The sequence below is a fragment of the Bos indicus x Bos taurus genome, chromosome 9 (genome assembly GCF_003369695.1).
Source record: "Bos indicus x Bos taurus breed Angus x Brahman F1 hybrid chromosome 9, Bos_hybrid_MaternalHap_v2.0, whole genome shotgun sequence".
Taxonomy (NCBI): domain Eukaryota; kingdom Metazoa; phylum Chordata; class Mammalia; order Artiodactyla; family Bovidae; genus Bos; species Bos indicus x Bos taurus.
In genome coordinates, this window is record NC_040084.1 from 9,266,884 (window position 1) to 9,290,250 (window position 23,367).

General features: G+C 41.7%; 1 protein-coding gene across 2 annotated transcripts in view; it reads left to right on the forward strand.

The window, feature by feature from the left end:
• Positions 1–23,367, forward strand: part of COL19A1 (collagen type XIX alpha 1 chain) — a 445,397-nt gene that overhangs the window by 294,304 nt on the left and 127,726 nt on the right. For both annotated transcript variants that reach the window (XM_027550856.1, XM_027550857.1), the window contains one exon: positions 16,534–16,587. In XM_027550856.1, coding sequence (XP_027406657.1) covers positions 16,534–16,587 — 54 coding nt within the window. The remainder of the gene's footprint in view (positions 1–16,533; positions 16,588–23,367) is intronic.

Here is a 23,367-nt window from a genome sequence, read left to right on the forward strand (position 1 = left end):
TCAAAAGTACTAAATTTCAAAATGAGTATTTGGGATATATTTTTTCTTGTTATTTGCCAAGAATATAGTTGATCCACCAGCTGTATACCTGAATGTGCTTGACCACCTTCTCCTTGTTCCATGGAGTGCAGCCCCTCCCTCCGGACGAGCTCGGATCGTCCTGTTCAGGAGGACGGATGGGCACCAGGGGAGAACTTGCTTGATGCCAGATACTGTCCCTGTGTTCAAGGTTACAGGCTGATTATGGGGAAAGATTACAGAACACTATTTTAAAACTCTGATATTTCTCTTAAAGTAAACATTTCTCAAGTATTCATATATTCCAGCCCATTGTTTTTAGGCAGGTATATTTTTAGTCCTTTTGAAAAAATGGTATAGATAATCTTATGGGAAAACAGAAGTAGAGACACAGATGAAAGAACATATGTGTGGACAACACAGAGGAAGAGAGGGGTGGGATGAACTAGGAGACTGGGATTGACATATATGAACTATTGGTGCTGTGTATAAAATAGATAGCTAATGAGAGCATAACTCAGGGAACTCTGCTCAGGGCTCTGTGATGACCTAAATGAAAGGAAACCCAAAAGAGAAGGGATATATATGTACATAGGGCTGATTCACTTTGCTGTATAGAAGAGAAATCCAGAGACTAGCACAGCATTGTAAAGCAACTAAACTCCAGCAAAAACTATATATATGTGTGTGTGTGTGTGTGTGTGTGTGTGTATATATATACACACACATAGGCTACCCAGATGGCTCAGTGGTAAAGAATCTGCCTGCCAATGCATGAGGCACAAGTTCGATCCCTGGGTTGGGAAGATACCCTGGAAAAGAAAATGGCAACTCACTCCAGTATTCTTGCCTGGGAAATCCCATGGATAGAGGAGGCTGGTGGACTAAGTCCAGGGGGTTGCAAAAGAGTCAGACATGACTTAGTGACTAAACAACAATTATATACATATATATATTTCCCATATATATATGGGAAATGATGTGCTTGGCCCAGGTTTGCTTAGCTGATAAATACAAGAAAAGGTACTAATGGTGAAGTCTCGACCTTCTCAGTACATTGTACACTTTTCCATGCTGTTTTTGTTGTTTGTCAGTGATCAATTATTTTGTCATAAATATATAAGTTAAAATTTATATTCACTTCCACCTATGCATAGAGAAACATGACCACACCACAAAATTAAAGCATGCCAAAGGTAAGATCTGTATCAATTTTCTCTTCAATCTCCAATATTCAGCATATAGTAAGCAGTTACTGTGTGGATCACAATAAACTGTGGAAAATTCTTAAAGAGATGGGAATACCAGACCACCTGACCTGCCTCTTGAGAAACCTGTATGCAAGTCAGGAAGCAACAGTTAGAACTGGACATGGAACAACAGACTGGTTCCAAATAGGAAAAGGAGTATGTCAAGGCTGTATATTGTCACCCTGCTTATTTAACTTCTATGCAGAGTACATCATGAGAAACGCTGGGCTGGAAGAAGCACAAACTGGAATCAAGATTGCCGGGAGAAATATCAATAACCTCAGATATGCAGATGACACCACCCTTATGGCAGAAAGTAAAGAGGAACTCAAAAGCCTCTTGATGAAAGTGAAAGAGGAGAGTGAAAAAATTGGCTTAAAGCTCAACATTCAGAAAACTAAGGTCATGGCATCTGGTCCCATCACTTCATGGGAAATAAATGGGGAAACAATGGAAACAATGTCAGACTTTATTTTTTTGGGCTCCAAAATCACTGCAAATGGTGATTGCAGCCATGAAATTAAAAGACACTTACTCTTTGGAAGTAAAGTTATAACCAACCTAGAGAGCATATTAAAAAAGCACAGATATTACTTTGCCAACAAAGGTTTGTCTAGTCAAGGCTATGGTTTTTCCAGTGATCATGTGTGGATGTGAGAGTTGGACTGCGAAGAAAGCTGAGCGCTGAAGAATTGAAGCTTTTGAACTGTGGTGTTGGAGAAGACTCTTGAGAGTCCCTTGGACTGCAGGGAGATCAAACCAGTCCATCCTAAAGGAGATCAGTGCTGGGTGTTCATTGGAAGGACTGATGCTGAGGCTGAAACTCCAGTACTTTGGCCACCTGATGTGCAAAGTTGACTCATTGGAAAAGACCCTGATGCTGGGAGGGATTGGGGGCAGGAGGAAAAGGGGACAACAGAGGATGAGATGGCTGGATGGCATCACCGACTCGATGCACATGAGTTTGGGTGAACTCTGGGAGTTGGTGATGGACAGAGAGACCTGGCGTGCTGTGATTCATGGGGTCGCAAAGAGTCGGACACGACTGAGCGACTGAACTGAACTGAACTGAACTGAAGCAGTTAAATGCAGCTGTGCTCATCGTTGATGAAGATTATCTGTTTACTGCATTTCTCCACTCATTGTGTTCTTCTGGCAGTTGATTTCTCATTATAGTTCCAAATAGATCTGTTATTTTGATCGCTTTCAACACTAGCTCTTGTAGTTTTAGCTATCGGTGTTTCTGAAGGACTTAAATTAAGGTTCTGTCTTTAGAAACCCAGACATCCCAATGAACGTGCAAATATTACCAAATAGTTTATGTTTAGAATCACATAAACACATGTTCAGATTTTTCTCTTTGCCTTTGACTATCTTGACATCAAATAGACCCCACCTCACATGCTCTCTCCTTTAAATGGACTTAACTCTTGTATCTTAAATCTGATTTTCTCCAAATAATTATCTGGTGAAAGTACTGTATTATACGTAAGAAAAAGATAATGACATAACTGCATGCATGCTCAGTCGCTTCAGTCATGTCTGACTCTTTGTGACCACATGGACTGTGGCCCGCCAGGCTCCTCTGTCTATGGGATTTCTCCAGGCAGGAATACGGGAGTGGGTTGCTGTTTCCTTCTCCAAATGATATAAGTACTTCAGTGTAAACTTTTTCCCCTAGCTGTTGATTTTTCAGCTGTGATCTAACATTGAGACCTTTTTTTTTTTTTTGCACATATATAAAAAGAGTAATGTAACAAATAAATATTGCTGCACAGCCTCCCTGAGTTCCCATTCATGAAGGCATTGGGACCTTTGGTCATCTGTTACTTTCAGACATCTTTGTAGCTTTGATTCTATATTTTAAAAGATGTACAAGCTATGGCATCCTTTCTCAATAGAGACTCTAAGTCATTAGTTAATCATAATATAAAAAAAGATTGTAAATTGCTTTTGCATATCTCCATGTATATTAATTTAAACATCCTTTTTTTTTTCCCCCTGCAAGGTCTTTCACTTGAGTGAGGCCAACCAACTGATATATTGCTCATTAATCATACATATTAACGGGAGTAGTTAAAGCTTTAAAGTCTAACTCACCATTCTGTCCACGGGGACTAGTTCTTGTTTTCTAAATCTGATGACATAGTCTTCAGACACTGCTAATTAGGTCTTTCCCTTGAAAATTCATCCTGACGTGTTTCAAGAACATTTTTTCCCTCGAGTACAAGTTCATTAAATTATTAATATCTTTATGTAAGTCTTGCAACACTTCTTAAATAATACAGCATTCTCTATTTCAAACCATGGTTCCCAGTGAAGGATAAAGTATATCTCACTTCCTCATATCTTTTTTCAGTCAAACACAATGGCCTTGGGAAATATCAGAGAACAATAGATATTATGGTCAGTAATGTTAAAGGAAGGTAAAAAATCCTTTGTACCCGTAAATGGAAATGGGTGTTAGTCAGAGTTCTCTAGAAAAAAGAAACATAATCAGCAGGATGTGTATACACAGAAACAGAGACAGAGACTGATTTTAAGGAATTGGCTCACACAATTGTCAAGTTCTGGTAAATCCAAAATGTGCGAGGTGGAGACCCAGTGAAGAGGTGCAGTTCAAGTCCAAGGCCGTCTGTGGGCAGAGTCCCTTCCTGTCTGGGGGAGGCCAGTCTTTGATGCATTCAGGCTTTGCACTGATGAGTGATGCTCACCCACCTTACTGAGTGCAGCCTGCTTTACTCAAAGACCACCACCTAAATATTAATCTCATATGAAAACCACCTTTACAAAAACATCTAGAAAAATGTTCAGCCAAATACCTAGGCACCCTGGCTTAGCCAATTTGAGTCGTAAACTTAACCATCACAAAGTGCTATATAGATAATCAACTTCTGATTATCTACACAAATGGAAGGAAATGTTGCCCCAAGCAATCTAAATCAGATAACCTATAATCGGTTCTATTGAGCCTCTGAATTAAGTGATGAGTTTGCAGCAGTTGTTCCTGTGTTATCTGCACAGCAAGTACTTAGGTCAGGCTCATTATGTGGCCCCGATTACAACAACTCCCAATGGTTTCCCACCACAATCATAGTGCTAATCTGCTCTGCCAACCACCCATCGAGTGGTTTGTTGTTCTCCAGCCACCCCTGTTTCTTGCTGACTCTTCAATCACTTGTGCTCAGGGCTGCGTTCTCAATGTTGCCTCTGCTCCATGTCCCTTCTCAGCCCTTGCACGGCCCACAGACTGGTTCAGGTGTCTGCTGACCTCCCCTGATTTTTCTATCTGAAGCTGCACACATTCTAACTCTGTATCCCTTTGCCCTTGCTTTACTTTTTGTGATTCATATTGCTATTCAGGATTTATCTCTCTACTCATGTAGTTACCAGATTTGCACAGTACAGCACAGTTACCAGTACAGCACAGTGGTGATGACCAGACATGACACAGCCAAGTTTCCTGAATGCAATCCCAACTCTGCTGCTTACTAGACATATGACCTCAGGCAACTTGCTCTGTCACTCAGTTATCTCATATGTAAAATAGATACCTCAAAGATATTTTGAAGACTTTGAAGATTTAATGGATCAGTTCAGTTCAGTTGCTCAGTCATGTCCGACGCTTTGTGACCCTATGGACTATGGCACACCAGGCTTCCCTGTCTATCACCAACTCCCAGAGTTTGCTCATACTCATGTCCATTGAGTTGGTGATGCCATCCAGCCATCTCATCCTCTGTCATCCCCTTCTCCTCCTGCCCTCAATCTTTCCCAGCATCAGGGTCTTTTCCAATGAGTCAGCTCTTCTCATCAGGTGGCCAAAGTATTGGAGTTTCAGCTTCAACATCAGTCCTTCCAATGAACATCCCGGACTGATCTCCTTTAGGATGGACTGGCTGGATCTCCTTGCAGTCCAGGGGACTCCCAAGAGTCTTCTCCAACACCACAGTTCAAAAGCATCAGTTCTTCAGTGCTCAGCTTTCTTCACCGTCCAGCTCTCACATACATACATGACTACTGGAAAAACTATAGTCTTGACTAGACAGACCTTTGTTGGCAAAGTAATGTCTATGGTTTTTAATATGCCGTCGAGTTTGGTCATAGCTTTTCTTCCAAGGAGAAAATCTTCTAATTTCATGGCTGCAGTCACCATCTGCAGTGATTTTGGAGCCCAAAAAAGCGAAGTCTGTCACTGTTTCCAATGCTTCCCGTCTATTTGCTGTGAAGTGATGGGACTGGATGCCATGGTCTTAGTTTTTTGAATGTTAAGTATTAAGCCAGCTTTTCACTCTCCTCTTTCACTTTCAAGAGACTCTTTAGTTCCTCTTCACTTTCTGCCATAAGGGTGGTGTCATCTGCATATCTGAGGTTACTGATATTTCTCCTGGCAATCTTGATTCCAGCTTGTGCTTCATCCAGCCCAACATTTCTCATGATGTACTCTGAATATAAGTTAAATAAGCAGGGTGACAATATACAGCCTTAACGTACTCCTTGCCCAATTTGAAAGCAATCTGTTGTTCCGTGTCCAGTTCTAACTGTTGCTTCTTGACCTGCATACAGATATCTAAAGAGTCAAGTAAGGTGGTCTGGTATTCCCATCTCTTAAAGAATTTCCCACAGTTTGTTGTGATCTACAGAGTCAAAATCTTTGGTGTAATCACTAAAGCAGAAGTAGATATTTTTCTAGAATTCTTTTGCTTTATCTATGATCGAACGGATGTTGGAAATTTGATCTCTGGTTCCTCTGCCTTTTCGAAATCCAGCTTGGACATATGGAAGTTAACAGTTCATGAACTGTTAAAGCCTGACTTGGAGAATTTTGAGCATTAGTTTGCTAGTGTGTGAGATGAGTGCAGTTGTTCGGTAGTTTGAGCATTCTTTGGCATTGCCCTTCTTTGGGATTGGAATGAAAACTGACCTTTTCCAGTCCTGTGGCTGGATTTAATGGGTATATGGATGTAAACTGTTTTGAACGATGTCTGGCAGAGAGAAAAAACCTTGTATTATGTATTACTATCAGTGTTCCCACTAGAATAAAAGCTCCATGAGGACAGAATGGATTCGAGGTAATTCCAGAGCGCAGAGAAGGATCTGGCCCACAGTAAGAACTCATTAAATGTTTGTTGAATGAATTAATGATTGAATCTGGGCACATGCCAGCTGAGAATGGGAAATATACTCTATTACAAAAATGCAGTGAAGAGGTGGCAGGGTGGTGGACTGCACTCCACAGGCCTATAAGGCCTGCACTTGCCCAGCTTAAAGACCAAAGAAAGAGCCAGAGTCAGCAACAGAGGCATTGGTGGTTTAATGGATGGGGAGCTTACATGTCTGAAGCAAGGTCTTGGGGCCATTACCAGTTATGGGGGAATTGATGTCTGAGAGTCGGACACAACTGAGCGATTGAACTGAACTGAACTGCTGACAGGTGGCCTCGTTAGTTACCAGGGAAACAAACAAAGGGCTGTGAGACCCTTAACTGCCCTTTGATAAGAAAAATCACAGCTGGGACCTGGAGCAAGTCTGTAGGAAGGTCAGTCATGTCAGTTGATGTAGGTGAAGCAGGCACTGGTTGGGCAGGGGATGTACAGAGAGCAAGAGAACAGCCATCTTAAATGACCTGACTGCACACAGGTGAGCAAATGATGAGTTAAAAGTTATCGAGTGGTTGAAACAAAAGAGTTGATTAGGTTTTATGTGTGTATGTATTTATATGTATGTATGTATGTACACACTATGGAGCAGGATGCTTGGGATAAGATGTATCTGGGGTTTCTCCCTGAAGAATACTTCTCTAAAGGGGATGCAATAGTCAAAGGAGAACATAAAAATAATCCAGCAAGTGACCCACCACTGTCTCTTGCAGGGCTAACTGAGGTACCAGCTTTGTCAGGGCACCCTAACATTATTCTGGGGAAAGGTTGGGTCTGAAGGAGAAACTGTGGGAAGGCTGATGGATGAGGTCAGATTCAGAGTTCCCTTTACCCAGTCACACTGGCAAGTCACCTTGGATGCTAGGTTTAAGGAAATGAAAAGAGTATTCAAGAAAAAGCATACCTAGTATTTGCATAATGGCATTCAATGTTTGAAGGTCATCAATGTGTAGTCCCAATACTTAAGTCGATTATGAAAGAGCAAGTAGTGGTGGACTGGGAAATGCCTCCTGAGCATAGTCGCTTGAAAATTTGGCAGTAAGTATCAGAGGACACGCGTCTGAGTCAGGGCACAAGTGTCCGGGGAAGCCATCTCTGTCGGAGGGACTCTAGCCCCTTCTCGTTGCCAAGGGTGTGCAGGTAGGTTTCTCCCCCAACATTTCTGTCCCATCCCGGTGACCCCCACCACACACACTTCCCCTGCCAAACTAAAAGCTGGAGAGAGTTACTGAAGGGTTTGGAAAGGAACTAAAGTCTCACCGTCCCTCCCAGGAACTCTTGAGTTTACCTGCAACAAATGAACAACAGTCTCCAAACAGCTGTTGTGAATAACTGCCTCTCCTCTTCTACCTTGAAGGCAAGATCCAGGCCTTAATCATTAATATATTCCCCCTAGTGTTAGTCACCAGAGAAGGCAATGGCACCCCACTCCAGTACTCTTGCCTGGAAAATCCCATGGGTGGAGGAGCCTGGTAGGCTGCAGTCCATGGGGTCGCTAAGAGTCGGACACGACTGAGCGACTTCCCTTTCACTTTTCACTTTCATGCATTGGAGAAGGAAATGGTGACCCACTCCAGTGTTCTTGCCTCGAGAATCCCAGAGATGGGGGAGCCTGGTGGGCTTCCGTCTATGGGGTCGCACAGAGTCAGACACGACTGAAGCAACTTAGCAGCAGCAGCAGTGTTAGTCACTCAGATGTGTCTGACTCTTTTCGACCCTACGGACTATAGCCCACCAGCCTCCTCTGTCCATGGGATTCTCCAAGCAAAAATACTGGAGTGGGTTGCCATGCCCTCCTCCAGGGAATCTTCCTGACCCAAAGAACAAACCCGGGTCTGCATTGCAGGCAGATTCTTTACTATCTGAACCACGAGGGAACCCCTATTTCCCCCTAGAACAGTATGTAAGACACAGTACATTTCTACTGAATAAATTTATTCATCTTTTTGATAGGGTTTGAAGTCAATTTAAATTTCTAAATGCAATTTAAGCCATTAAATTCAAATTGGCATATTGACAATTCTGCAGTGAAAATTCTTGTGTCTCAAAATGGGATGACCCTCATAGTTTCATTTTCTGGATCCTCAGAAGTTCTCTTTGCTTACAGCCAGTTGTTGAATAGCTACAAAATGTATTCCACGAATTTATTTGGTGCTGGTCAATGCAGTCCTTCTCATTGAAGTCCACCCCTTGAGGGTACATTTCATATGTTAAAGTGTGTCATCATGTCATAAATGATTTCTTTGTTCCAGTGCTGACTAACAGAGCTGAGTTCCTTCTTATTTAAGGGCTGTGGCTCTGGCCTGACTGAAGTGTGCTGAAGAACCGCATCTTGTTGCTTTCCTGTTAACATTTCTTTTAAATAAGACGCTATTGGTCTATATGCAATTGTTTGTCGCTCTACATGTTTATTTTACCTACAGTAAAATGGGACAGTTCCCTTAATAAAAGTGGAAGATGCTTGAGGCTCTGAGAGTCCTTAGAGATGAGTCTCTCAGAGCATAGCTCTGGGACAAGGAAGGCAGTGTCCAAGCCTGGTTCTTCCCCTCCAGTCTATGAGCAGCCTGTGTGAACTTCCAGATTTGGGGGGAGGAATGCCTCCAGCACCCACCCTCTCACTGCCGCTCAAAGATGATAAAATGTGTCACAGATGGTCAGGAAGCAGTTAAGTCACACCCTACCACCACCCCACCTGTGAACTGAGATGAACCAAATGCCTTGGCAGAGATTGGCAATGGCGGGCACAGAAAATAGAGCTCATGATTGGGACTGAAAGAGCTGGTGGTTTGGCAAAATGCTCAGGAGTCCAGACAAGTCTATGTGGAAGCTTGCGGTCGGCCTGCTGGTAGCAGGCGGGGGTGCACAGCCATCATGGGAGTGGGGGAAGACCAGGAAGACCTAAATTCCAAAAGGCAAAGTAACAAGATATGGGGACATCTGAAAGTCTGGCTTGGTGGTGAGAAAACAAGAGAACCTCAACAGTTAGAGCAGCAAAGTAACTGAAATTGTGAGTGACCAGGATACCACGCGCCCCTAAGGAAACCTTAATCCTGAGGATTATGGGTGTTAAGATCAGATGCACTAGGGTTTAAATTTTAGCCCCACCAATTAAAAGGAGAGTGATTTGGAGCTCAGTGTTTAACATGTCTCTCTGTGTAAAACGGGAACATTATCACCCACCCCCAGTGGTTTTGGATGGATTAAAGGAAATAATGTAAGGGGTTTCCCAGGTGACACTAGTGGAAGAACCTGCCTGCCAATGCAGGAGACACAAGAGGTGCGGGTTCAATCCCTGAGTTGGGAAGATCACCAGAGAAGGGCATGGCAGTCCACTCCAGTATATTTGCCTGGAGAATCCCATGGACAGAGGAGCTTGGTGGGTTATGGTCCATAGGGTCGCAAAGAGTTGGACACGACTGAAGCGACTTAGCATGGACGCATGTGTAAGCACTCAGTGACTGGACCATGGCAAGCATTTGATAAGTGGTAACCATTTGAAGACTCATTTGTCATAGACTTCTGTTTCTTCGTACATGGACAGCTTGGAGCACACAGGAAAAGTTGATTTGGGTTTCATCCAGTCAGAGGGTACTTAAGAGATCAGACTTTGACTAACTTATTTTCATGATCAAATTAGTAACACCATAAATACTAAACAGCGACTGTAGACAGCATTGACCACAGACCAGACCATTTGGCCCAGGCCAATGCTTCAGTGAAGTGTTGTTTACTCAGATTATCATTTATTCAATTGTAGCTGAGGGGGTTAGCTAATACTGTCACATTTCTATCTTGTATTTGAAAAGCCACATTAGTTACAGGTAGAGTCCATCCAAGGGGAAGAAAGGAAGGGAACAGAGAGATGGGGAAAATGTGATATGATTTAGACATTTTAAGATCCTAACTTAAACGAGAAAAGCAACGCTGGGAATAGCAGCACAATATGGATTCATCTTTCCTTAGCTCTGAGCCTATATCAGATTCTTTGTTCATGCTGAATTACATCCTCTTTCCATGTCCTTACAAGAGCTACTTGTCTGATCCCTCAAATAATGAGACCTTTATGACTGGCCACGTTGCTGTCTTAGATGTATTTTTAAAGATGTTAAGACATAAAATTCACTTAGGCTATTATGCATTGCTCATACAAGTATTCTCCCATTTTTTCACATATCGTTGATTTCAAAACGTGCTAACTTTTTACATCAGTCATAAATCTTATTTCCGTTCACAATGTAGAAAAGGAAAACTAAACTGCCAAGATAGCCCGTGATGTTTTCCTGTGTAATTAACACCTCCTTCACAGTTGTGGGTGCCGCTCAAGGGCCTGTCTCCTCTTCCTTGACATTTCCTTGGTACCTTGTTCAGGCTGAGCTGATGCCTAAGAGTGTGCTACATACACACGTGGGAATAGGGGAATTCTGGAGAGTAGCCAGCTGCATTAGCAAGACCTGGCAATTTAGAGAGATTACTTATACACGTCTCCTCTGTGGGCTTGAGGTCTGCATGTCGCCCTTTATTTCAGTCTGATTACTTCTGTAACTTATCCTTCTCATCATCATCCTTATCAACAACAAAAACCATCTGTCAGATAAGTACCAGTCATCTGTTATTTGCATTCTTGCCTTCTTAATGCTCTTGGATGTCCAAGTGTTTATAAATCAAGTAGCTAATTTAAGATCCATGTGCTCTCATACTGCAAGTCATCCTGGAAGCATCAGGTTATTTTTACTGTTGAAAATTTGTAGATGTCATTTATTTAAATAGACTTGGATTTTTTTCCCCCCTCTTCTGCCAATATTGACCCATGCAGCAAATGCAGATGGGTGAAGTCACTTGATAATTCAAGTAAAATCATTCCTTTGTAGAAATCTCCTGTTTAAAAATATATATATATATATTAAAATAGAGTATACATTCAGAAAGATGCATGTATCCTGATGATACAAGTTTGCTGAGTTTTCACAAAGCATGAATACCCTTGTGACCAGCACATGGTCCAAGAGACAGAACATCAGCATCACCAACCCTGTAAGCCCTCTAATGCTCCTAGTTCCTCCCGACTCCCGCATCAGTGACCTGTTGCAGCTTCTAACAATTTAGATTAGTATTGCCTGCTTTTATTCCTTATATAAATTGATGAACATTATGTTTACACAATTCAACCATATCGACGCATGCAATTGTATTCCATTAATTTCCATCACTATATTGTATTACATAGTATGAATAATCTACAATTTACTTTGTCTATTTTTAAATTAAAAAATGGATAATTGGCTAAAGGATGGTAGAAGGACAGGGCAAAAAAGAACTAACATTTATTATTACTATTTTATCAGACATTATAGTAGGACTTTTTGTTGTTAATTGTGGAAAAAAGCAGGTAGCATAAAATTTACCATTTTAACCATTTTCAAGTGTACGGTCCAGTAGTGTTAAGTATATTTGCATCGCTGTGAAAAGATTTCCAGAACTTTTCATCTTGTAAAACTACAACTCTGTTCCCATTAAATAAGTTCCTATATCCGCCAACCCCCCAGGTCCTGGACAACACCATTCTACCTTCTGTTTCTATAAATCTGACAACATATGAGTGAATCATACCGTATTTGTCTTTTAGTGACTTATTTCACTATGTCTGTTTCAGTTAGCATGATGTCATCCAGGTTTGGGCTTCCCTGGTGGCTCAGATGGTAAAGAATCTGCCTGCAGTGCAGGAGACCCAAGTTGAGTCCCTGGATTGGGAAGATCTCCTGAAGAAGGGACTAGCAAGCCACACAGTATTCTTGCCTAGAGAATTCCATGGACAGAGGAGCCTGGTGGGCTACAGTCCTTGGGGTCACAAAGAGTCGAACATGACTGAGTGACTGAACACACACACACATATCAAGGTTTACCCCTGTTGTAGCATGTAACTGAATTCTCTTCCTTACTGAATAGTATCCCATTGTCTGCACCTCATTATGTTTTATCTACTCAACCGTCCATGGACGTTTGGATTGGTTCCACCTCTTGGCTATTCTGAATAGTGCTGCTTATGAACATGGGTGTGCAAATATCTCTTCAAGACCCTGATTTTCAGTCTGTTTGGATACAGACCCAGAAGTGGGATTTCTGGATCACATGGTAGTCTTAAGACTCTGCATAGTGTTTTCCATTGCAGTTGCTCCACTGTACAATTTCACCTGTAGTGATAAGCATTCTGGTGTCTCCAGATCCTTGCCAACACTTATTTTCTGTTTACCATTCCAATACGTGTTGTGTGGTAGGAGTTTTCCATATGATCTCTTTTTTAATTAACAAATGGGCTACAAAGTATAAGCACCAATTTTACAGCGTGACATCTTGACACAATAAGCTTCCATAAGAGAAAAGACTGAGATTCCAATCCAAGTGGTCCTGAAATTGACAGTGAGGTTTTTATTCTTAAAGAGACATGTGATCATAGAACCAACCCAGCACTTCTGTTCTAAGCTATTAGAATGAAGGGCTATATAAGATCACCTGAGTTTGAAATAGTAGATTGAGGCTTAGGACAGGAGTTCTCCAAGTGTAGTCTCCAGGCCATTAGCAGCAGCATTGCTGGGAACTTGTTATAAATGTGAAGTCCCATCTACTAGGCCTCCTGAGGATTCAAGTAGGCCCCTGAGGATGCTGATATGTGATTAGAGCACCACTGGGTTTAAATCATTGGACGAACACGGAAACCACTGTCTAATAGCCTTCACACTGTTGCCAAACAGGAAACTTACATGTTGAGCACTTTGAGGTGTCCTGGGCACCTGATATGGCAAATCTGCATTTTATGCATCATACTCCGAATGGCAACCCACTCCAGTATTCTTGCCTGGAAAATTGCATGGACAGAGGAACCTGGTAGGCTACAGTCCACGGAGCTGCAAAGAGTCGGATACGACTGAGTGACTTCACTTTCACTCCAATCTTAAGAAAAGTATTGGATTAGTCCAATTGTAATTATGCTGAAACAGTATGTCTCTAACCATTTGGAGATTAAGCCAGACTCCAACTGGTCAGAGCTGCTCCTGAGCAAAAGGCCACCTGTTACCAGTTCTCCTGGTCAGGATGGCCATGCCCAGCTCAGCATTTATCTGTTTTTTGCTGGGATTTTCATCCCAATCCAATCCGAGTCTCCATTCTTGTCTCACTTTACAAGGGGTCTAGAGTGAGCCCTGTAATGAAGGGCCTGACATAAGACGGAAGTTGAAACAAATACATAAAAATGGTTCCTCCACCCTCATCAGGGCGGTAATCCTAGCCCCAGCCCCAGAATATGGAATCTAAAAAAGCCGAACTCACAGAAGCAGAGACAGGATTTTGGCCACTAGAAACTGAGGGCGGGCAAAGTGCACAAACTTCCAGCTAGATGAGCATGTTTGGGGAAATTATAATGTACAGCATGGTGACCGTAGTTAACAATACTGTGTTTATATGTGAAAGTTGCTGAGAGAGTAGATTTTAAATATTCTCAACACACACACACACACAAATGATAATTATGTAGTGTGATGGAAGTATTCACTGACTTTATTCATAATATAGAAGTGGATGAAGTCATCAGTTTGTACACATGAAACTTATACAATAGTACATGTTAGATGCTGCTGCTAAGTCACTTCAGTCGTGTCCGACTCTGTGCGGTCAGGTATGTCGCAGTAAAGCTGGAAAAGAAAATTTCAAGTCTGCTTCGGAATGTTACTAGAAATTCAAACATTTAAACTGCATATACGTGCTGGCTGAAGTTGCTGTGTATAATATGTTCTGATAATTTGACAGTCCTCAAAAACGGGGGTCCTTGACCCCTGTTTGGGGAGCTGGGTGTCATAGCAGGCGATGAGTGGTGGGTAAGCCAGCGGAGCTTCATCAGCCACTTGCCATGGCTTCCCATTTCTCGCATCACTGCCTCAACTATCCTGCCCACCATCCCCATCTGGGAAAAAATTGACTTCCATGACACTGGTCTTTGGTGCCAGAAAGATTGGGGACTCCTGCTCAAAAACATTTTGCCTGCTTGTCCATTCTTTGCAAGGAGATGTGAAGAGAATCAGCATTCCCCCGTGCTCCTCCAGAGACACACTGCACACTCCGATAATTGCAAGGCTGACTCGAATGATGGTGTAAATCAGCAGTGATGAATTAGAATTCAAAAGCTTGCCCATACCATATGGAATCGTGAATGCTTTTTCCTCCTCTCCCTAAGCCATGCTGATGCTGTGTTACAGTATCTGAAAATTGGTTTATCTTCAACATGAACGCTGGGGTAAAAGGTCATCAGTAGCTTCATTTTCCCCACTTCCTGCCCCAAGCAACATATATACCTCCTTAAGGAAAAGAGACTGTACCAGAAGTTGGTCCTGTGGATTTAACTTACGTCAACTAAAAGAAAGAACTGATCACCTCCTTCCATGTCACTGATTTTGTTTCTTTGCACTCTCGTGAATTAATCAACTACAGCGCTTCCACTTTCTAAGTAAACTTTTTATCATTGATTAATCCTCAGGGGCTGATTGACTTGCATATACTAAAAGATGCAATATATTGATTTTCAGAATGTGTAAACTGCAAGACTAGTAAAGTATGAACATATGTATAACTTTCATTCAGTATACAGAATATTATATATTTATTCCAATCTTGCAAACCCTAAAAAGAACTCCAGGGTTCAGAACTCTAAAACAGAAGGTACATGAAAATACTACTAATTATATTTCTGGTTTTAATAAAATTATTAAAAAATCTGTTCTGTAGATGTTAACCAGGATTTTTTTTTTTTTTTTCTGAAAACAACTGCTATCGTTAGAGTCTTTGATAGTAGGAACTTAACTTGCCTTCAGCATTCCCCATGCAATCGCAGTGTCTTATGTGCTAACCTACCTTCTAAAGTTTGCTCTGTTGCTTCAGCTTATCTTGGATTTCTTACCCCACTCCAAGCCTAGTTGAAGACCAAAGAAATCAGGAAACTTTGCCTGACGCTTTCAGAGTAAGAAAGTTAATCAGTGAAATTGGGCCTTTCTCACAATTCTGTGAGAGCTTGTGCTCACAATTCTCCTCAAAAAGAGTTGAAAGATCACTAATACTTTTACCTTTGAAATGGCAAGCCTTTATATGTATTAACATACTACCAATGTGGTAATAAAATGAAGTTATTAATAACAATGAAAGAGAATGGTCATATTTAGAAACCATACATAGAAATGCTTCTCATTCAAAATGTATGCTTTCCATACCTAAGCTTGCTTCCTTCTATTAGAAAGGAAAAAAAAAAATAAGAAAATAAGTGTATAATAAATAAATGCTCTTCAAATGATATCAAAAATACAGATACTTAGAACTGTCATTCTGACTCTCGCTATTGTGATTTAGCTAGTCATAAACTTGGCGAGTTAATGAAGATTAATAAGCAAGGAGTGAACATTTTAGTTCACTTATAAAACAGCTTAGCCATCCAAAGGGAAGAAAAGAGCTAGGTAATTTGCTTTGCATAATGCATATAATTATAATATACCTTTGTGAAGTGCTTTTCAAACTTTAGTGAACATGAGAATTACCTGAAGTGTCTTTTGGTTTTTTTTTTTTATTAATGCAGATTCATGGATCCCTTCCCCAGAGATTCTAAACTGGTAATTCCAGGCTGGGGCTCAGAAAAAATATATTTTGAATACTTAATCTCACCCTTAGGAAATTCCTTTAAAATTGAAATTCAGATCACTCTCTGAAAATACCAATTTAAGGTGACAAATGCATTGATTATTGCACCTGAACCCATTGAATTATCAAATAAAATGCTAATCTTAGCCAACCTTTCAGATATTTTATATTACTTTGCTAGAGAGTCAAGGTAGACAGCCTTTAAAGGGCTGCTAATAAGAGTCACGATTTATTCATTCCCAGCACTACTGTTCTTATCTTCGTTGTTAAGAATTGTCCCATAGCTTTTAGACTTCACTGACCTTTAAAGGTCATGTGGACTTGGGATTGTTTTTTAACTTTGAGTTAATTTTTACAGTCTTTGAACTTTCATCTAATACTGTCTCATCTTAAAATGGAATCACAGTATTTATTATCTGTTTCTCTTTGGTTTCCAGGGAAGACGAGGAAAACCAGGGCCTCCAGGAAAACCAGGGCCTCCAGGACCACCTGTGAGTAGACAGCAGCATGTTTCATCAAAGCCTCTCTGTATGTCTGTGTGTTCATCTACAGGTCACTGTAATCCCCTGTAGATAATAATTTCCATCTCTCCACTGTTTAACATGGTCGTGTTCCCTATGCCTTTCACCATCACAAACAAGAGGTCAGGGAGGCTGGACGCTGGCTGTCCTGGCTCCCACCCACCTCATTCCTGGACGTGAGTAAGTACACCGCCTGTACGGGTGACCCAAGCCAAGACCCAGGTTAGCGAATCCCGTGCTAGACCCACCTGAGCCCCATCTCCTCAGTGTCTTAACATCCAGCCTGGTGGTCAGTTAGGTGTCTGTGGAAGTTTGCCCACCTTTCTTGATACAGCTGCGTTGCCAGTAAAATTTTATAGAACGTTCTTGCTAAAGATAGCCATAAAGATCTCATAGCCAGTTATCTGATCTTGTTCTTTATCCCAAGCTTCTACAAGAAATACTCCATCTCTTGTGCTCCTGCTCACTCTCCAACTCCCTAGAGTCTGGTTTGTGTCCAAGCTACTGCATTGCCCTGCATCCTCTATGGTCACCAGTGTGTCTGAGTCACAAGATTCCCTGGGCACTTTTAAGGCTTCACTTTATTTCACTGCTGAATGGGCTTCCCTGATGCCTCAGCAGATTAAGAATCCACCTACAATGCAGGAGACACAAGGGATGCAGGTTTGATCCCTGAGTTTGGAAGATCCCCTGGAGGATGAAATGGAAATCCATTCCAGTATACTTGCCTGAAAATTCCCAAGGACAGAGGAGCCTGGCAGGCGACAGTCCCAAGAGTCGCAAAGAGTTGGACATAACTGAGCAACTAAACACACAACACAAAGCACACATAGGAATTGACACTGTTGACTGGTCATCCTTGAAACTCTCTATTCTCTTGGTTCATTGATGCGGATATTTTTCTATCTTTGGATCCATCCTTTTGGTCTCCTTTCTTAAAGCCCTCATCCCTTATTTCTGTGTTGTATGGTTTAAAGAATCCCAGTCTTCTCTTTCCACCCAGACATCCTCCTGAGTTCCAGACTCCTACACCCGACCACCTGCTCAGTATCTTTACTTGGAAGTCTCCTGCGTGCTACAAACGTGGTCTGTCCAAAGCTAAACTCTAAAATGATCCTAGATATTTGCTGTCTCTCTCTATGTCCACATCCAAATAGTTCCTAAATCATGTGAATTCTATGTCCTAGTAGCTCTCATTCTTCATGCCACTGCCTTATTTAGGCCTCTGTCAACCTGTATCTGTTTCTGTAGCCTTCTCCCGGCTGGTCTCTTGGCCTCTACTTTCTACAAGTGGAGTCATATTTTAAATCATAACTCTGATTGTGTAGGTCTTTGGTTGAAAACTCTTTAATAATATCCCTTTCCTTCTAGATGGATTCCACACTTTCTACAGGCCGTTCTAACCCTTTCAGAGTTTGCCCTTTGCCTTTCTTTGTCTATCCTTCTCTGTGCCCTTCCTACGTTTGCAACTTATAGTGTCATCTTTCTTTACGATCTCAAAAATGCCATGGGTTGTGAATGCTCTCCCTGAGGTCCAGGTGAGCTCCCCCACCTGTCAGGATCTGCTCAGTCCCCAGATCTCCCATGTAGCCCTTTCAGGTGTTTTCAGCACATGAGGGTCATCTTCCATGATCCTATGAGCTTAAACCTCCTGTAGAGAGAGCACGTTGTTTTGTAACTCAACTCTTATTTTTCTTACCTTTCTTGCCACTGCCTGTGAATTTATTTTGAACCTCTCAGTTCAGTTCAGTTGCTCAGTCGTGTCCTACGCTTTGCAACCCCATGAATCACAGCATGCCAGGCCTCCCTGTCCATCACCAACTCCCGGAGTTCACCCAAACTCATGTCCATCGAGTCAGTGATGCCATCCAGCCATCTCTTCCTCTGTCGTCCCCTTCTCCTCCTGCACCAAATCCTTCCCAGCATCAGAGTCTTTTCCAATAAGTCAACTCTTCGCATGAGGTAGCCAAAATATTGGAGTTTCAGCTTTAGCATCAGTTCTTCCAATGAACACCCAGGACTGATCTCCTTTAGATTGGACTGCTTGGATCTCCTTGCAGTCCAAGGGACTCGCAAGAGTCTTCTCCAACACCACAGTTCAAAAGCATCAATTCTTCAGCACTCAGCTTTCTTGACAGTCGAACTCTCACATCCATACATGACCAATAGAAAAACCATAGCCTTGATTAGACCGACCTTTGTTGGCAAAGTAATGTCTCTGCTTTTGAATATGCTGTCTAGGTTGGTCATAACTTTCCTTCCAAGGAGCAAACACCTTTTAATTTCATGGCTGCAGTCACCATCTGCAGTGATTTTGAAGCCCAAAAAAATAAAGTCTGACACTGTTTCCACTGTTTCCCCATCCTTTTCCCATGAAGTGATGGGACCAGATGCCATCATCTTCATTTTCTGAATGTTGAGCTTTAAGGCAACTTTTTCACTCTCCTCTTTCACTTTCATCAAGAGGCTTTTGAGTTCCTCTTCACTTTCTGCCATAAGGGTGTCATCTGCATATCTGAGGTTATTGATATTTCTCCCAGCAATCTTGATTCCAGCTTGTGCTTCTTCCAGCCCAGCGTTTCTCATGATGTACTCTGCATAGAAGTTAAATAAGCAGGGTGACAATATACAGCCTTGACGTACTCCTTTTCCTATTTGGAACCAGTCTGTTGTTCTATGTCCAGTTCTAACTGTTGCTTCCTGACCTGCATATAGGTTTCTCAAGAGGCAGGTCAGATGGTCTGGTATTCCCATCTCTTGAACAGTTTTCCACAGTGTATTGTGACCCATGCAGTCAAAGGCTTTGGCATAGTCAATAGAGTAGAAATAGATGTTTTTCTGGAACTCTCTTCCTTTTTCAATGATCCAACGGATGTTGGCAATTTGATCTCTGGTTCCTCTGCCTTTTCTAAAACCAGCTTGAACATCTGGAAGTTCATGGTTCATGTATTGCTGAAGCCTGGCTTGGAGAATTTTGAGCATTACTTTACTAGCGTGTGAGATGAGTGCAACTGTGCGGTAGTTTGAGCATTCTTTGGCATTGCCTTTCTTTGGGATTGGAATGAAAACTGACTTTTTCCAGTCCTGTGGCCCACTGCTGAGTTTTCCAAATTTGCTGGCATATTGAAGCATAATTGTGTAACACAGTTTCTGGCATGTAGCATGTGACTATTAATTATTCAATGAACGAGTCAACAAATGAATGTACTTTGTAGATGAGAAAATGAAGATGGTGAATTGAATGTCTTTTTAAAGACCAGAAGCACCTGTACCACCACTAGAGGGCTCTAGACTAGACCTCCCAGGAGTCACTTAGGGTGTGGTCACGTGCCCAAAATGAACAAGACTGCCGCTCTATCCTGGTTTCGTTTCATCCATTTAGCCATTCAAGTAAATGTTCTCTTAGCAATGTACTGGTGTCAGTTGATATTGTGATGAAACAAGTGTGGTGGGGAAAGGGGGGAGACATTAAATTGGGCATCCTGGAACCCAGTCTTTAAAGGAATCAGCTTTGTTATTCCAAATTTTCTAGCAAAAGAGGACACATTGTAGGATTTTCCGTAATTGTCTCCTGCTATAAACAAGAAAAGCTGGTACAAGCTAACAGACAAGATTAGACCGTCACATAGTTTTCTAAATGTATGACACTGCTTTCAAGACAAGATAATTGTTGTCTCAAAGGAGGAATTTGAATGATGAAGGTCTTTATGACAAGCTTGCCAAATGTCTAGGAGAGAAGAGGATTATACCAAATCCTGGAATGAGTTCTCAGCTATAGATCAAATGACTTTACTGGAGAATTTAGAAGATTAAGGAACATGCAGCCATATGAAAGTTTATAATATTCAATTCCACAGGTTTTATTTTATTGTCAGAGTGTTTGGGAGAGAGAGGTAGTTATGTTATTTCAAGTGTTAGATTTAGAATATAAACTCAGCTATGGGTCTGATACAAAGTGTTCATTAAATCCTGAGTACATGGTATTTGAAAGAAAAATGGTTTACTATAGTTTATAATATAAGAAAATATCAATTTGTTAAACTTCAAAATAAAGGAGAAGAATCTATGCCCCCCAAAAGGTTTTTATTCACAGTTAGCTTTTGTTTTAAAAGTATTAGACTATACCATCAGCTCATTTTTGTTTAAGAATTGTGGTTCATGGAAATTCTTTGTCTTGTGTCTTGTTTTGTTTTAATTGGAGGATAATCGGTTTATAATGTTATGTTGGTTTCTGCCATACAATTCACAACATGAATTTAATTCTAGGATAACTCCTCTAGTTGATTAAAATATCTTTTCTCTAATACAAGTATTATCAAAACTCTATCTTGGGGTGCATTTTTTATCAGCTTTTGAATTTTTAAATAATTTAAATTATTTACATGGTTGGTTGAATTAATGTCATGCATGCCACCATACTATAAAAATTCCCATGAAGCACCTGGTCATTCTTGCAGGAATTAGTTAAGAGCAGCATTGAAAATAGAGGTGAAATATCTGGCTCCCCATATTTTTCTATGCCATCTTCATGTTTAATTTTTCTATGCCATCTTCATGTTTAATTTTTCTAAACATAATGTACTTTAGCAAGAGGACTTTTATTTCCCAACTGGTTAGAAATGATCAGAGTTTTCCCAAATCAGTCCTTTCATGATCATATTAACTAATATTTTCAGGAAATGAGCTTATAAAAAATTAACCTGTCCCTAATTCACATTGTTTAATAGTTTCACAAACTATTAAACATTTATTTAAGGCCTACTCTGTGCCTAACACCCTGTTAAGAGCTGGATTTGTAAAAATGGATATGATACGGTCCTTGCCCTTCACATATTTAGGTTTAGCTCACAGAAAATTGGACTAGAGGAAGAAAACTTAGAAACGATAATTCAAGGTGGTTTCTTTCTGGAACTGACAACTGAGGCATAAAGGTTGAGCCTTACAAACATGGAGGAACTTCTGCTCATCACGGCAACATGGGTAAACTTGGAGGATGTTATGCTGGGTGAAATAAGCCAGTCACCAAAACAAGGACTACCTTATTCCACTTTATGAGATTTCTGAAATGGTCAGACTTGTAGAAGCAGAGAATACAGTAGTGGCTACCAGGGCTGAGGGGAGGGGGTACTGGGGAGTTGTTATTCACTGAGTATAAAGTTTCAGTTTTGTGAGATGATTACTTACTTTCCAGAGATCCATTATACAGCATGGTGCCTATAGCTAGTGATATAGTAGTGTGCGTTTCAAAACTTGTTAAGAAGGCAGATTTCACATTAAGTGTTTTTACTACGTACACACGCATGCCCACACACAAGGGCCACAAGGAAACCCTGCGAGGTGCTGAATATATCAGTTACCTTGGTTGTGGGGATTGGATCACAGGTGTTTGCATCTGTCCAAATTCAACACATTGTACACATTAAATGCGTGCAAGTCTTTGTATATCAATTATGCTCCCCAGATGGTATCAGTGGTAAAGAATCCGCCTGCCAGTGCAGGAGATGCAAAAGATGCAGGTTCAATCCTTGGATTGGAGAGTTCCCCTGGAGTGGGAGGTGGCAACCACTCCAGTATCCTTGTCTGGAAAATTCCATAGACAGAGGAGCCTGGCAGGCTACAGTCCATTGGGGCACTAAGAGTCGGACACAACTGAACACCTGAGCACACACACAGCAGATATCTCTACAAAGCTGTTTCTATTAATATTAAAATTGTGGAGATTCGTCCAGTAAGGCAAGTAGAAGGGAAGAGGAGAGTGAGCTGGGTACAGCTGACAGAGGGAAGTAGCCTTAACAGAAGCACAGGTGCTGAGCCCCAGGGAGCCGGGCAGCTGTGGCCCCAACACTGACAGGTCGGGTCCAGCCTGGGAAGTGTCTTGGCAGATCTGCTGTGAGTGCCACAAGTCCCCGGAAGCCAGGAGGAGTCTGTGGGAGCTCTGAGTGGAGAGTCACAGGCACAGGTTTCTTGATAGGTGACTCCAGTGGGAAAGTGGTTGGATTGTTGAGAGAGTGAGATCCTTTGCAGCTCTCAAAGGACTTACTGTTTAAAAGGCCAGCAGAGTATTTTTTATCTCTGTCAGTATGTCCCATACAGTCATTTGTATTTTATTACCACTTACATATAACTTCTTCAGGGGATGTTCCCAACCCAGGGATTGAACCCAGGTCTCCCGCATTGCAGGCAGATTCCTTACCAGCTGAGCCACAAGGGAAGCCCAAGAATACTGCAGTGGGTAGCCTATCTCTTCTCCGGGGGATCTTCCTGACCCAGGAATTGAACTGAGGTCTCCCGCGTTGCAGGTGGATTCTTTACCAACTGAGCTATCAGGGAAGCCCTTGTGGCTCAGCTGCTAAAGAATCTGCCTGCAATGCGGGAGACCTGGGTTTGATCTCTGTGTTGGGAAGATCCCCTGGAGAAGGGAAAGGCTACCCACTCCAGTATTCTGGCCTGGAGAATTCCACGGACTGTATTCCATGGAGTTGCAAAGAGTCGGACACAACTGAGCGACTTTCACTTTCACATATAGCTTAAGAGATGTCCCCCTTTACCTGTGGGCACTTTTAGATCAAAATGTTTTTCATTTATTCGTCCTTTTTCCACGTTATACTGTATGTGGTTTGAGCCCCACTTCACAGCAGGAAGGAAGGTAACATGAGAAAGAAGGGAAGGTTCACAGAGCCAAGACCCTTCTGACTGAGACTGGGAGATGGCATCTGATTCACCCTGCTGGCTGCCATGAGATTCCTAAAG